We start from the raw sequence: 15,274 nt of genomic DNA, 5'->3' as shown, positions 1-15,274 counted from the left end.
ATGCGCCTGAGCCGTGCTGGCAGTGTGTACATCTCTTCGAGTAGCTGTTGCTTGCCTCAACGTTACTATCAGGAATCATTTGCAAAATAACTGCACCACTAAGCCTTCCTCCCTCCCCGCAATTAATGACACCCCATGCGCGTGTCTCAGATGAAAGGCACATTATTAATATTCAAAGGAAAAAACGCTCGTAACCATTTTAACATATACAACTAACAATGAACTAAATTTGCTTTGTGGAAGACAGAGAGTGAGCATCCCAAATTAGTTTATGTAAAAGCTGAAATTCCTCCCCGAAAGGTCTCAGTACCATCCTCAAAGAATATCCTGATCATCAGAAATGCTGTCAAGATTCCCGCCAACATTATCCCCTTTGTTGTCTGAAATGTCGAATCAAGCACATCTGGCAAATGTCCTAGAGCTCACAAATCTTTCAAACAGCATATAATTCCCAACGGTTAAAGAGAGAACGCCACCGCTTAATCGTGCTCCTCTTCAAAATAGCACCAACTTTCCTTCAATCAGAAACAATGGCTTGGGCTTCTTAAAAATATCACACACCAGTGATTATTTGCAGAGAGGGCCCCTTTGCGTTTGAACCTGTAGGTTTCAGACAGAATTTAAAATCAAGATCACGAGGCTCGTTTGAATGTATGCTCGGGTAAATGGACAATGGGAAGAAGCGGGGGTGTGAATCGGGGTCCAAAGAGTGACCTGGCCTGGGTGATTGGAGTCTTTTGGAGGTGACAGCTGGCTCCACCAGAATGAGGACGGAGGGAATGAAGATGATAGGGGGGTGGGGTGACAGGTGGCATTGGCTGATCCTTGACCCCGCACCAGGCACTCAGCTACAGGGGAGGGGTGTATTCGCATGACCCCTGTTTGACAAATGAGGAAACTGAGGCTCGGTGAAGTTAAAGAATTTCCCCAGAAAATTTGGCAGGAGCTGGGGTTCACACTTGGGCTCATCTGCCTCCAGAGCTTTGCCTCTTTCCACTTTGCCCAGCCAAGTCCAAGACTGTCTGTCCACAGAGGCCTGGGCATGGAGCCCCCAGACATTGGTGTTTACCTGCTCCCCACCTAGCTTTTAAAAAGCTGCATAGTGAGCGCCTAGAAGTGAAAGACCACTTGGCCTTCTGAAGTTTCTCTGGTATTATTTAAACAGTTGAAAACTAGAAACATCCCAAATGTCCAGCAGGAGGGACATATATTAAATAATATATGATATAGCCTGGAGAATTCCCTGGAGGTCCAGTGGTTAGGACTCAGTGCTTTCACTGCCGTGGGCCCGGGTTCGATCCCTGGTCGGGGAACTAAGGTCCTGCAAGCTGCATGGTGCGGCCAAGTAAAAGATAATATATGATATAGGCTTACAAGAAAATACAATGCAGCCATTAAAATGGCAGTAAAGGAATGGATCTATTGATATACAAGGGTATCCATAGTTTATTTCAGGTGAAAAAGCAGGATAATAATAATAACCACCATTTACTGAGTGCCTGCTACGTTCCAGGCCCTGGTTTGAGCACATTACATAATTTATTTTCTTTTATCTAGGAAATAGTTGTCTTTATTATTTCCATTTTACAGATGATGAAACTGAGGTGAGGTGAAATGCTTTGCCCAAAGTTACCCGGGTAATAGGTGTCAGGGCTGGAATTTGAATCCAGGTCTAGCTGACTCAGAGGTAAAGATGACATTTGAGCTGGTTCTGAATGAGAAGCTGGAGCTTATTAGTGAAAGAAAGAAGGAACCAAGGGCCTTCCTTGTGGCCCAGAGACATAAAAATATCCAAGGAGTGTAAGATGGCAGTAGTGGTTCTTCTTCCCTAGATAGTTCTCTGCCCACTTTATTGCTCAAAAACTGGCCAAGGAACACGAGTCTTTCAGTGCCACCAGCGAACCAAGACTCTTCTCATCCTGAAGCCTCTGCCTCCACCTGACAGGTGAGAAAGCTGAGACCCAGAGCGGGCAGATGACGTGCCGGACCCGCCTTCCCACCGCCAGCCAGGGCTCCTTAGGCAAACCCAGGCTGCCCCCCACCCTGCTTCCCCCCGTGTCTCTGCAAAATGGCCGAGCGAGTCTCCTGCCCCACCCCCTCCCGCTGTCATCTCTCCTCGAGACAAAAGGCAATTCACCCAAGTGTTATAATCACCTGGAGGCTGGCACGCAGGGCCATGCCTGCCACATCTGAGGTGCTGTTAGCAGCACCAGAAGGAAGGCTTTGTGGAGGGATCATATCACACTTGTAACTGCCAAAGAAAATGCCCACACGGATCACAGATCCCAGCATCTGCTTTACGCAAAAGGGGTGTGAAGGGAATTATGAGTATCAAATGCCTTTGCTGTGCCAGGGACTTACCACATGCCAGCCCTTTGAGGAATGCATCAGTATCCCTGTTTGGCAGACGGGGAAACTGAGCCTCAGAGAGTAAGTAACTTACTGACAGGAGCAGTTACTAAAGCGAGGAATCGGGACTTGAACCCAGGCATCTCTGACACCAGAGGCCACACTGTGAACTGATATGAACTTCTCTGAGAGTCTGGCAAAGCTGTGGACCTTCTCTCCAGAGAAATACACTAGAGCCCACCCCCCTCCCCTACCGAGGGTGGGATCGGCCCCGGCACACACACCCCCCCCCCCCCCCACCGTCAAGGTCCTTGCTCTAGGAACGACAGCCTGCCCTGCCTTGCTGCCCCTCCCTGACCTGCGGGAACCGCCCCCTGCCCGACTCTTTCCCCGGTTCCAATTCCAAAGGCCCTGGAAATTCCCCTTCCAGCCATGTGCCCACAGGACTCTGACAGCAAAACATCCCCCAGCCCCCACAGCAGCCTCCTGGAAGCATCCAAAGGATACAGCTTCCCCTTCCGTGGCTGGAGTCCACCCAAGCCAGCACCGCCGTGGTTTGTTTCGTCTCCTTTAATAGAAGTGGATGTGAGGCCAGAGCCCAGGGGGCAGGAGCCTCATCTCGCTTCCTCAGCCCACACGCTGGAGCTCAGGGCAGTTGGCTGAGAGCCCTGCTCAACCTCAGGTCTAGGAGAGGCAGGCAGGGTTAGAAGCCGGCTCCAGGGAATGCCAGATCTGCCCTCAGACCCTGGTTCTGCCATTGGCCAGCTGTGTGATCTCAAGCTAGTCTCTTAACTTCTCTGAGCTTCGGTTTCCTCATCTGACAAATGGCGGTAGAACTATGACCTTCCCTCCAGGACTGTGGCGAGTGTTATTGAGATGATGCAGGGATACCGCGAGAGCAGTGCCCAGCCCACGAGGAGCTTAAGGCCTGTCGGAGATAAGAGTTGGGATTATTTTATATCCCAGGGACTAGTACTGGTTGAGAGGCAGGGGCCTCCTTAACTCCATGCCCCAAAGGGAGGAGCCAGAGTGACCTTGGCAAGCTGCCCTCTGGCCTCCTCCCACCTGCTTTTAATGCCAACTTCAAAACTGGGCTGGAGGCCTGCAGTTCCCTGATCTCTCTAGCCCGCCTTTGGCACTGTTCTGGATGTGTTCCCATCATCCTCAACATTTCTTATTCATCTGGAGCCTCAGACCCTCTAAGATCCCCCCCCAGACGCAGGCCCTAACTGATCCCCTGTGGATACCAGGGTCTCATCTGGGGGTCACCTCAGTGCCTGTCACCTCCCAAAACCAGTGCAGGGTCGGGGGGGTGGGGAGAGATGCATAAACAGTCACAGGACCCGAGATGGTCACTCTCTGGATGGAAGCCTAGAGCCTAAGTGTTCAAAAGGCTGCAGAGAACCTCCTCCCCTCAAAATATAGGTCAGAAAGTAAAATAACAGAAACCATATAAAAAAGTACATGGAAGTCCAACATAAGTCTATATTCTCCATGATGTTTATATTAATGTTTAATGTGGAATATCAGATATGAGATTCTTCTTTTAAAAAAAAAATTTATTTTATTTATTTATTTGTGACTGCATTGGGTCTGTGTTGCTGCACGCGGGCTTTCTCTAGTTCCAGCGAGCAGGGGCTACTCTTCATTGCGGTGCGCGGGCTTCTCATTGTGGTGGCTTCTCTTGTTGCGGAGCACGGGCTCTAGGCACGTGGGCTCAGTAATTGTGGCTCGCAGGCTCCAGAGTTACAGGCTCAGTAGTTGTGGCACACGGGCTTAGTTGCTCCGCGGCACGTGGGATCTTCCCGGACCAGGGCTCGAACCCGTGTCCCCTGCATTGGCAGGCAGATTCTTAACCACCGCTCCACCAGGGAAGTCCCAGATATGAGATTCTTGCTCCAGAAAACCAGGAGTGCCCTGCTTTGCTGGTGCCAGGAGTCAGAAGCACAGTGTGCTGGGGGAGCACAGAGAAAACAGTAAGTGTGTCCCAAGTCAAGTTGATGTTCTGGAATAGGTGGTGTTTGGCTAGGCTTTAAAGTTTGAGAGGTGGATTTTGCTGCATGGAAGGGAAGGGAAAACATGAGCAAAGGCACAGAGATGCAGGGGCCTGGGTACTCAAGGTGGAGCACCTGAGACCCGCTACTGTGTTGGGAGACAGAGGAGTAGTCAAGGAAGGCTTCCCTTAGGCAGTGGTGGATGGAGTAGGCTTTGATGGGTGTGTAGGAGTGTGTCTGAGCTGGGCATTCAAAGCAGAGGGACCCAGTGTGGGCTGGAGAGAGGCTTGAATGCCAGGTTAGGGAGCTTAGCTTCAATCCTTCAGACAGTAAAGACGTGGCAGTTGCAGAAAGATTTTTCAGGGAAGTGTGTAGTGGCTGAAGGCTGCAGCTCTGGAGATAGACTTGGGTATGAGCCTGTACCCCCTTATTAGCTGAGTGAGCTGGGACATATAACTCCATCTCTCTGAGCCTCAGAGCCCTCCCCCGTGAAACGGGATAATAACACGGACTTTGGGGCTTCCCTGGTGGTGCAGTGGTTGGGAGTGCAGGGGACACGGGTTCGAGCCCTGGTCCTGGAGGACCCCACGTCGCCGCGGAGCAACTGAGCCCGAGTGCCACAACTGCTGAGCCTGCGCTCTAGAGTCCGTGTGCCATGACTGCTAAAGCCCGTGCGCCTAGAGCCCGCGCTCCTCAACAAGAGAGGCCACCGCAGCAGGAGGCCCCCACTCGATGCTACTAAGGAAGGCCCACGTGTAGCAGCGGAGACCCAACACAGCCAAAAATAAATAAATAAATTAATTTTTAAAGAAATCTTTAAAAAATAATAACACTGACTTTGCAAGATTGCTGTGAGGATTAAGTGAGTTCTAGTCTGCGTTCCGTAGGTCCTTAACATCCTAACATCCCTCCTGGCCGTCCCCACTGTTCCAGCCTTAATTCTGCCCCCAGCATCTGCCACCTGGAGGACTGGCCCAAGTGCCAGGCCTGTCCCTGTCAGTCCATTGTCCACACGCAGCTGGAGAGCAGGGGCAGAAGGGAGCAGAGGGTCAGACCAAAGGGCCGACCGAGTGACCTTGGCCTCAGCACTTGGCTTCCCAGCGCTGCCTGTGTACAGCAGCCGGGCATCACAGACGTCTTTAGTGAACACAAATGCAATTATGAGTGCTTGAAAAATAAAAGTGGGAATCGGGGAAACAACAAGAAGGGCAATATAGATGGTGTTGGTGCCCCCTCCCCTACTTAGCACACACCTGCTCTGGAGTGAGTGTGGGAGATGTGAATCCGTCGGTCTGCGTCCCTGTGCACCTCCTGTCGTGTGAGCACCTTGCCACACACAGGCTGATGCTAGTATTTAAGGATGTGAATTTTTTTTTTTTTTACCAGTAGGGCCCATAAACACAGGCCAGCTATGCATCTGGACCTCAGCAGCAGGAATAACTCTCTGTCCCGATAGTGTCAGAATCCCAATAGTACGACACTTAGTGAGACGTCTGGGGCTTTCCTAAGGGATTCCCAAGGGTCATTATGACCGTGGGCACTTTTCCCTTTACCCACCAACTGGAGCATCTGCAATGCCACCTGAGACACCAACTGTGCACACAACAAAGGTGGTACGAGAATTGCGTGAGATCAGGCATGGAAAGTACATGCATGTGCCCGGCACGTGGACCTGATCCCAGCTCACCGTATTCGTTGCCCAGACTCCCCCTCCCCCGGTCACAGCCCGATCCAGCCCTAGGTCTGACCTCGAAGGTCTCAACCCGGTGGTTTCAACATATTAAACCAGAATGTATCCACGCTCCCATATTAAATGTAATTTTTTGCTGTTAAAACTTTGACAGGAGTTTTCAAACTTTGCTTGGTAGATGGTTTGACTGCAAGACTTTAACAATGGGCTGTGATTTCTTGAGAGCCTTGTGCACACTGGAGAATTCTTGACAAATGAGGAAACCAAGCCTACGAATTGATTTCAAGTGTAATAACATTGTTTTGATTTCTAAATTTAATAATTAATTCAGGCTTTATGCGTTAATTATAACATTTATTAATTTCAGTGTTGCGGTTTCTCTTTCTATGTTTCAGAGTCAGTCACTTTTTCCCCATGTCTCTTACAGTTGAATAGGCCTTGACAAGCTTGTGGGTGCTGGGCCCTGCCCCTCTAGTTCCCCGTGGGTGAAGCAGCCTGGCCTCACCCACCCCCCCACCCCACCCCACCCCACCCCCGGAGACCTCCACCCACCCAGCCCAGAAGATGCTCCTTTACAGGGAAAGCAAGAGCAGCCCCGGGCCTCCCTTCCTGGCCGATGGTGGGCTCTGCCTGGGCAGCCACCTGTCAGTCAATATTGGCGACGCTGTGGCCTCCGCCTCTGGCCACACCTCTGCCAGCAAAGTTCAAAGCCTCTTTGTTTGCAGGAGTTGGGACAAGGGTGCCCCAGCATTGTGTGCTGCTCTCACCCCTGCATTTGCACAGAGAGTGTGGCCGGGCTTTGGGGACTGCACCTGCCCACAGCCTGGGGTGCCAGGTTTGCCATGTACCTCTCACCCCAGCCACAGTTCACACAGGAGCCGTCTGAGAGCGCCCTGGCCTTGACCCCAGGAAGAGAGGGCAGCCCTCACCAGCAGAGCTCCCGCCCTAGGGCCTGGCGTGGCCTGGCGTTCTGGATGCGCGCTGGGCTGTCACTGCGAGCTGCACGACGCCTCCCCTGACATCTGATCACACACACGCAGACCCAGATGCTCACACACCGCCTGCCACTCAGCCGGCCACACACCGCGTGTCACAGGCAGGCTGAGGGTCCCCGTACGGGCGCACTCTCTCCTCGTCACCCTGCGCCTCAGACAGAGCCACCTACACACTCACGGCACACACCGGTGCACGCTTGCACACATTCACGCTCACACTTGGGTAGATTCCCACACTTCGACGGAAACACGCCCACTCGTGCCCGTGCACACACAGCCTCACCAAGCGTGGCCTTCACGCCAGCACTCTGTGCCCTTCCCCTGCCCGCTGGTGGAATAAGGGGGGGAGACGGTTCGCACCCCAAGCCTTGGTTCCCTCGTCCTGACTGGGGACAACGCCTTTTACTCACTGGAGGACGGACGTGCCCCTCTTCCCACAGAGCCCTGTGCTTCCCGGGTGCTCGGCCAATGTGACCCTCATCCCCTCTCCCGAACCTCGACTCATCCTGGTCCCCTCCCTTCCCAGTCCCCACCCGAGGCTCCCGCACACCAGGTGGGCGCTGCAGGTGTGCTTGGCCCGAAGGTGTGCCGTGAGCTAGCGACATCTGGCCGTGGGTGCCCGATGACCTGAGTCAGCCCGTTTGCCCTCTCTGTGCTCGCCTGCCCCAGCCTGCCCCCAGCTTTGGACAAAAGCGCTCGTTGAGCTGCGCCTCTTGATCCTTACGATGCTGATCCTGTGTAAAGACCTCCTCCTCCCCAGCTCCTCCCTCCACCCCCGCAGGGAACCAGAAGTTCCAGGGGTGCTGAGTTCCTTAAGAACACCCCCTCGAAGGTACCCAGTTTGGGAATGAAAGGCCCATCGAAATGATAATCGTAACTCACACTTCCTGGGTACCCACCTAGGGCGGTTCGGCCCCGCCAGTCCCCAGCCTGCCCTCTGGTTAAACCCACTGTACAGACAAGGAGCCGGCTCAGAGAGGGGCAGTGACTTGTCCAAGATCACCCAGCAAGATGGCGGCGGGGCTCACAAAGGACCCTGAACTCCCTCCAGCCTATGCTGTGCAGTCACAGGGGCCCTGAAGTCCCACCTTGCAAAGACAGCTTCTGGCTTTCTTTGGTTTTGGGCATTTCCTGCGCACCAGGCACTGTGCTAAGCACTTTTCAGGAATGACCTCAGTTGATCCTCCCAGGAAACCTTCCAGGCAGGCACCGCCACAGATGAGGAAATGACAGCCAGAGAGGTGCGAGGCCATCTGCCCAAGGTCCCCGAGCTAGTGGCGGCCGAGCTCCAAAGCTCGCGCCCTTAACAACTGCGCCACACCGCCTCCCTGCCAGCCGTCAGGGGAGCCAGCGTTGCGTTGCATGTGCTGTCCGACTTTCAGGACTCTTCTTCCCCCAGCACTGCACCGACCTGCAGGCTGCACGGATGACACTATCGGTGACCTGGGCCCTGCTTAGTGGCCTGTGCAGGCCTGCCCCTCCCTCCCTCACTGTGGGGCCCCAGGCCAGCCAGGGCTTTGAGCTTCCGGAGTGTGGCTGGCGCCCAGGTGTGAGCCCAGACAACCCATCCACCCTATGTGGTGGGGCTGCTCGGTCCATGGCCTCGAGACAGAAAAGGAAACAGCAGCCGGTGGCCTTGGCCCTGCCCTTGGCCTTGGCCCCGCCCTTGGCATGTCTGCTTTGCGCTCTCAGCTCCGTTGGCTGAGGGTGGGGAAGAAATTCTTCCTCCTTTTCCTAAATCCCACAGAGCAAACTTATTACTTTTATGTCCCCAAATTTACATTTCTTTATTCATTCATCCACCATATACTTATTAAATACTTTTTAAGTGCTGGATCTGCGTGGGGCTCTGAAGAGCGAATTGACCTTGGCTCCCCTTGGCTGGTGGGGGTGACCACGACCATGACCGCAGCCTGGGTCAGGGAAGGTGACGTCCAGGCAGGGCCCATGGCCGGGGAGGACGGCCGGGGGGACACACATTCATCAGGTGCCTGAAGCTGGGACTGTGATAGGCCTGAAAGAAAACCATGTTCATGCAGGCAGCCCTGTTTCCTGACCACACCGTCTTTAATGCACTGCGGATTTCTACTACTTTGACAGAAATCCTAGAAAAACACATCTATTGGGTTACATTGGGTTGTTTGTGTTGAAAGAATTAATGTGTCAAACGTACATGTTTAAAATATATTGCAATTGTTATACTCATGTTTAGGCCTTTCTTCACTTTTATATTCACTAAGGTCCAGAAGTGGGAAGTGCCCTGGGCCTCTCTTGAGCTCTGAGAGGCCCTGCACCTGAACCAGGTCCAGAAAGGAAGGGTGTCCCCCGCTCCCTGGAGCAGCTTGTACAAAGGCACAGGGGCACTGAACACATGGCCGTGGGTGGCTGCGTTACGTCAGGGTAGCTGCATTTCACAGAGTCAGGGGAGCCGGGGAGGGAGGCAGGCTGGCAAGGTCTTAAGGTCCAGGCAAAGGAGTGGGGAGCCTTTACAGGGAAAGCTTCTCAGTTGGGTGGCCTGTGGTCGGATTTGGGGTCTCTCTTGCTGCAAGTTCCTTTTCTTCTCTGTAAGAAGCCCAGTTCTCCTCGCGATTGGTCAGATTCATTGGGGGCAGCAGGGGAGGGCATGCAGGGAGCAGCGAGGTCACTTCCGAAGCTTGAGAACCAGAGTAAAGAAATCGCTGTGCCTCAAGAGCAGACAGATTAAGCCGAAGAGTGCCTGGGTCAACCCTTTGGGTCTCAGTCCCCTCTGTCCCCCAGCACCAGGCACAGGGCTGGCCACAGGATTGAGCTTGTTGATTCAGTCGTTTATTCATTCATTCAACAGATGTGGGCTAAGCACTCCTGTGTGCCAGACACTGGTCTGATGATGCCACAGTGAAGAAGCAGACAAGGCCCTGGTTTCGCTGGAGCTTGTAGTGTGGATGGGGAGACAGACAACATGTAAATAAACAAGGAAATTGCAGCAAGAGGCATATGCCGTGAAGGAGATAAGACGAACACCGGATATCAGGGATCACTGAGAAGTGACATTTGAGATGAGACACGAATGCCAAGAAATAGATGTCAGGAACGTTTGTTGATAGCAATAGAAGACAAATCAGAAGGCAACAGACTTATTCCAGACTTCAACTGGCAAAGCAGTCATTGGTTGCCTACTGTATGCTGGGTCCAGTGGCCAATAGGCAGACGTAGTCTCTGCATTAAGTTTACAGCCCAGTGGGAGAGAAAACTATATAAGGGAATCTGCAAGTAAGTATAGGCTTATGCATTTTTTTATTGAATGAAAGATTCTTTAAGTTCTACAGTGCTTTACAATGTTCAAGTTTCATACATATGACTTCATATAATCCCATAATAACCCTTTTTCCCCCCCTACCCCTGTACGGCCCCCTCCTCCCTTCCCTCTCCCCACTGGTAACCACTAGTTTGTTCTCCATATTGGTGTAGAATCATAAATTGTGAAGTGCAGGGCCCAGGACAGAGGAAAGGGTGTGAAGGACTTTATTCTGGATGGTTGGGTGTGTGAAAAGGTTTCCACTCCTCTTGGAGAACATGATAATCTCACCTTTTACAGAGCACACTGGATTTTCAGGCATTTTTTTAAATGAACATTTTATTTTAGTACAATTTCAGATATACAGAATTATTGAAAAGATAGTACAGAGAGTTCCCACTATAGCCCACAGCCAGTGTCCCTATCATTAACATCTTACACTGTACCATGCATCTGTCACAATTAATGAACTAATATCGATACATTTTTATTAACTAAATAAAAATAACTAAAGCCCATACTTCATTCATATTTCCTCCATCTTTCCTTAATGTCTCTTTTCTGTTCCAGGATCCCACCCATGACACCACATTACATTTAGTTGTCGCTTCACCTTAGGATCCTCTTGGCTGTGAGAGTTCCTCAGACTTTCCTTGTTTTTCATGACACTTTTGAGGAGTACTGGTCAAATGTTTTGTAAAATGTCCTTTGATTGGAATTTGTCTGATGGGTTTCACGTGATTCGACTGGGGTTGTGGGTTTGGGGGAGGGAGACCACAGAGGGAAGTGCCATTTTCATCATATCAAGGCTATATACTATCCACACGGCTTATCACTGCTGATGTTGACCTTGATCACTTGGATGAGGTGTGTTTGTCAGGTTTCTTCATTGAAAAGTTACTCTTTTTTTGGTTCTTTACCCCCTTCCTATACGGTCCTTTTTACGAGGAAATCACTATGCAGCCCACATCTAAGGAACAGGGAGTTATGCCCAATCTCCTTGACGGCAGACTATCCACATAAATTGTTTGGAATTCTTCTGCGCAGGAGATTTGTCTATTCTCCAACTTTTATGCATTTTTATCCTTTTTTTTTTTTGTGCGGTACGCGGGCCTCTCACTGTTGTGGCCTCTCCCGTTGCGGAGCACAGGCTCCGGACGCGCAGGCTCAGCGGCCATGGCTCACGGGCCCAGCCGCTGCGCGGTATGTGGGATCCTCCCGGACCGGGGCACGAACCCGTGTCCCCTGCATCGGCAGGCGGACTCTCAACCACTGCGCCACCAGGGAAGCCCCTTACCGATATTTTTTTACTTTTTAGAAATTCAAGAACGCTATTGGTGTTTCTAGGAACCTAGAAACATTTTACTTCATTTACTAAAATGCATGAAATTACCAAGGCAATAAATTAGAGGGTAGGAAAAAAGCCAATGATTATTTTTATTTTCTATTGTGGCTACACATTAATGAAAGATTTGGGAAATACCAAAAATAGAAGAACCTCTCTAGCCCCACTGCTCAGAGCTGACCATTATTCACGTTCAATTTATTATTTTTAATTTTTCTTCTGTGCACAATTTTTACACAGATTATACTGTCTATGTAATTTTGTTTCTTACCTCCTTCCACCTTTTTTTTTTGCGTATTATAATATCAAAAACATTCCTCCTATGTTGCTATACAGACTTCATAACCGTATTTTTTCAGTGGCTGCTAAATCCTCATGCGGCTAACTCCTCATGTGGCCCACCCGCCCCCCAAACTTAGCAGTATGCCTGGCACATAGTCAGTGTTTAGAAATTATTTGTTAAATGAATGAATATACAACAAAGTAATCATCCTCTTGTTTTTAGAAGCATAGGTTATTTCAGTTTTCCTGATTCTAAATAGTACCGAGACAAATAGATTATTCCCGTAGCATAACATCCCAGGGTGGAATTACTGGGCCAGTGGGGGCCAAAACTTTTCAAGATAAATGCGCCAAACCAGAAATCTCCCTCCCCTTCCTCTGAACCACCGGCACAATTGCCGAGGGTAATAATTTACAATTGATTAAAGAGTTTGCGGGGTGTTTTTTTCCCCATCCCTTTCCCCCCTCCTCTCCCCCTCTCGTCCTGCCGAAAAAGGGGGAAAATTATCCTAGAAGGTGAAGATGTTCTGAGACAATCATATTAACATATTCCAACAATCGCAATTTGCAAAATAGTAATCACGACCGCCGGGATCTGGGAGGCATTAATCAAAGCTGCAGGTTTAATTCCATTTTAAATATTGATGAAATGTGCTTCGGCAGCCTCACCCTGGCGTGGCAGGGACAGGGGAGCCGCCTCGCGGCACAGGGGAGGTGGAGGGGAGGGTTGGGGAGCAGCTGCCGGGAGGGGAGGCATCTGTCATTCAAATTGGTGGCTGAGCGGCCAGGTAGAGAGTGAAAGGGGTAGTGAAGAGGGCTGTTAAGTCCATTGCTGTCAATTTGTAACCGTCAGGGAGGGGCCTGAGGACTGGTTCAGCACAATAAACCCAGTTGGTCTGGTTTCAGGGTTACTGCTGAAGAGGTTGCAGCTGCACTGATTCGAATAGCCCGGAGACTTCAGGACTGTAATTATCAACCAGGCTGCTCTCGGTGTGGCAAAAGTGGGCTTCACCAGCGCTTAACTCCTTGTGTGCCGCCGCTCTCCCCTCCCACCGTCCCCCCCACCCCCCGGGGTTGACAGCCAGGTGCGGATTCCCCCGCAGCCTCCCTGGGGGAAAACTGAGGCCCACCGGCTGCTGAGGGCAGTCCTCAAAGGCCAGAGTGTGCAGGCAGAGAGCCTTTCTCCTGAGGTCACAGACAAAGAACTCATGGGGGGTGGTGGGGGGGGGGGTGCGGAGGAGGCCGGCTCCGTGGGGCAGCCTCGCCTTCTGCCACCATCGGGCCTGCCCTGGGGTGGAAAGTCAGGCTTTGGGGTCTGATGAGCCTTAGCTTAAATTCCGCTGGCCGTGGACACAAGGTAAGGCTCGTCCTCTCCGTAAAGTGGAGGTAATCTTTCCTACCCTACTGGGCTCTCACAAAAGACTCAGTGAGGGGCTTCCCTGGTGGCGCAGTGGTTGAGAGTCCGCCTGCCGATGCAGGAGACACGGGTTCGTGCCCCGGTCTGGGAAGATCCCACATGCCGCGGAGCGGCTGGGCCCGTGAGCCATGGCCGCTGAGCCTGTGCATCCGGAGCCTGCGCTCCGCAAAGGGAGAGGACACAGCAATGAGAGGCCCGTGTACCACAAAAAAAAAAAAAAAAAAAAAAAAAAAAAGACTCAGTGAGATCCGACGTTTGTAAATGACAGAGCACACAGTAGGCTGACAATAAGCCTTGTCTCCCTGGGCCGGGGAGTGGTGCTGTCACAGAAGAGGAAAGGGCTCCTGGCAGACGGCTCTGGTTCGGAGGGTAGGATATCTCAGGCCCTCTGCGTTTCAGCTCTCAAGGAGTGTCTTTTACGTCTAGCTTCTGCCATTTGGCACCCAAGGAGGATGAGTAATTCCATACTCCCACCTCTTGGGTGGGAGGCACTGAGCTAGGCAGGGGGTGAGGGTAGGAGGCAAGAGACTGTGGTGCTGCGCCCTGAGGACAACGGCTCGAGGGCAGGGCTTTGGGCCGGTGCTCTTTGTCCCCAGGAAGAGGGAAGGCAGGGAAGAGGGAAGGACTGCAGGCAAGCGTTGCGGTGCTGGGGAAAAAAACGCGGGCTTCGCTGGGAGTCCTGGGGAATGAAGTATGTGCACGGCTCCGTAACCCTCCTCCTGGAATATAATCCCAGACAAATCCTCCCATGTCTCCACGAAGGGATGGACCCAAGGACGTCTGTCCCAGCATCGTTCCCGGTAACCGGAAGTGGAGGCAACCTGCGTGTCCACCCCTGGGAAGATGGGTAGTAAACCATGACGGAAGCCCACCATGGACTATTAGGCAGCAGAGTCAGGAGCAAAGAACTAGATATCCGCGTCACAACAAGAATAGATCTTGAAAATGTAGTGTTGAGCGAAAAAAGTGAGGCACAATGAAATTCACAGCACAATGCCATCTATGTAAATTGAAACCACATTCACGCACAAAACAACAGTACATATTTTACAGAGCTACGTGCATTTTTCGGGGTATATATATCCCGCCATTGGAGTGGGTCTCTGTCGTGGTGGGGGGAGGGGCTGGGTGTGGCTTTGGAGGATAAAAGGGGAAAAAATGAAAATAGAGTCAGCCCGCAGAGGGGCCTGGCACAGAGAGTGTGCTGTGGACTAAGGGATGTGTCGCGCTCAACTCTCTCTCTCTGAGGTTTAAAAACAGCACAGGTCTTGTACTCACACAGCCCCAGGGCTCAAGTTCTGGGCTCTCCCACGTGCTAACCCTGAGTTAGTTAGTCCCTCCGCAGAAAGGCAGGCTTGCTGCCATCGGGTGGTCACGAGGATTAAGTTAAGGGAGATAAATGCACGTGGACCCCCAGATCCTCCTCTCCTCTCCCCACCGAAAGGACCTGGGCAAACAGAGGGTGTCAGCCCCCTGGGAAACCACAGGTTCTCCGAAGCGTCCAGGATGGAAAGCCCGGAGAAGAAACGAAGGCCTCGACCGGCTGTCCCGGGGGGTGATGTTGGTGGACGTCACACTGGGCACAGGCCCAGCTCAGAGCGGCCCATCTATGTTGTGCCTGGCTCCACCAGCAAGGTCTACCTCCCACATGCACCCCAGCCCCAAGGCCCTGCCTGGGGGCTCCCGGGGCAGGGCATGACCGGCTCTCCCTCCTCCTCTCTTGCAGACGATGACGAGCACGAGTGGATCATCAGGACGTGTCGGAAGGGCTGGGACGAGACCATGGGTCCTAAGCCCAGGCCGTGAGTGCTAAGCCCCCTCCTTGGTCACGAGCTTCCTTCTGTGCCCCTGGCATTGGCTGGCCCAGGGGGCAGGCTGTAGTTTTAGAACCTGACTTTTGACTCAGGAATAAAAGCTCTCTGCCATCA

The 15,274-nt window shown here is 52.1% G+C and overlaps 1 protein-coding gene across 2 annotated transcripts in view; it reads left to right on the top strand.

Moving 5' to 3' along the window:
* MORN5 (MORN repeat containing 5) overlaps nucleotides 1-15,274 on the top strand; it is a 34,356-nt gene extending 19,082 nt beyond the window's left edge. Inside the window, exon 5 of one of the 2 annotated variants that reach the window (XM_059073169.2) lies at nucleotides 15,073-15,274. In XM_059073169.2, the coding sequence (XP_058929152.1) occupies nucleotides 15,073-15,152 (80 nt within the window). In that variant the 3' untranslated portion in view covers nucleotides 15,153-15,274. The remainder of the gene's footprint in view (nucleotides 1-15,072) is intronic. The other variant, XM_067040814.1, reaches the window with a different exon arrangement.

The sequence above is a fragment of the Kogia breviceps genome, chromosome 8 (genome assembly GCF_026419965.1).
Source record: "Kogia breviceps isolate mKogBre1 chromosome 8, mKogBre1 haplotype 1, whole genome shotgun sequence".
Taxonomy (NCBI): Eukaryota; Metazoa; Chordata; class Mammalia; order Artiodactyla; family Physeteridae; genus Kogia; species Kogia breviceps.
Note: the sequence above shows the minus strand (reverse complement) of the source record. Positions and strands in the feature narration are given on the sequence as shown.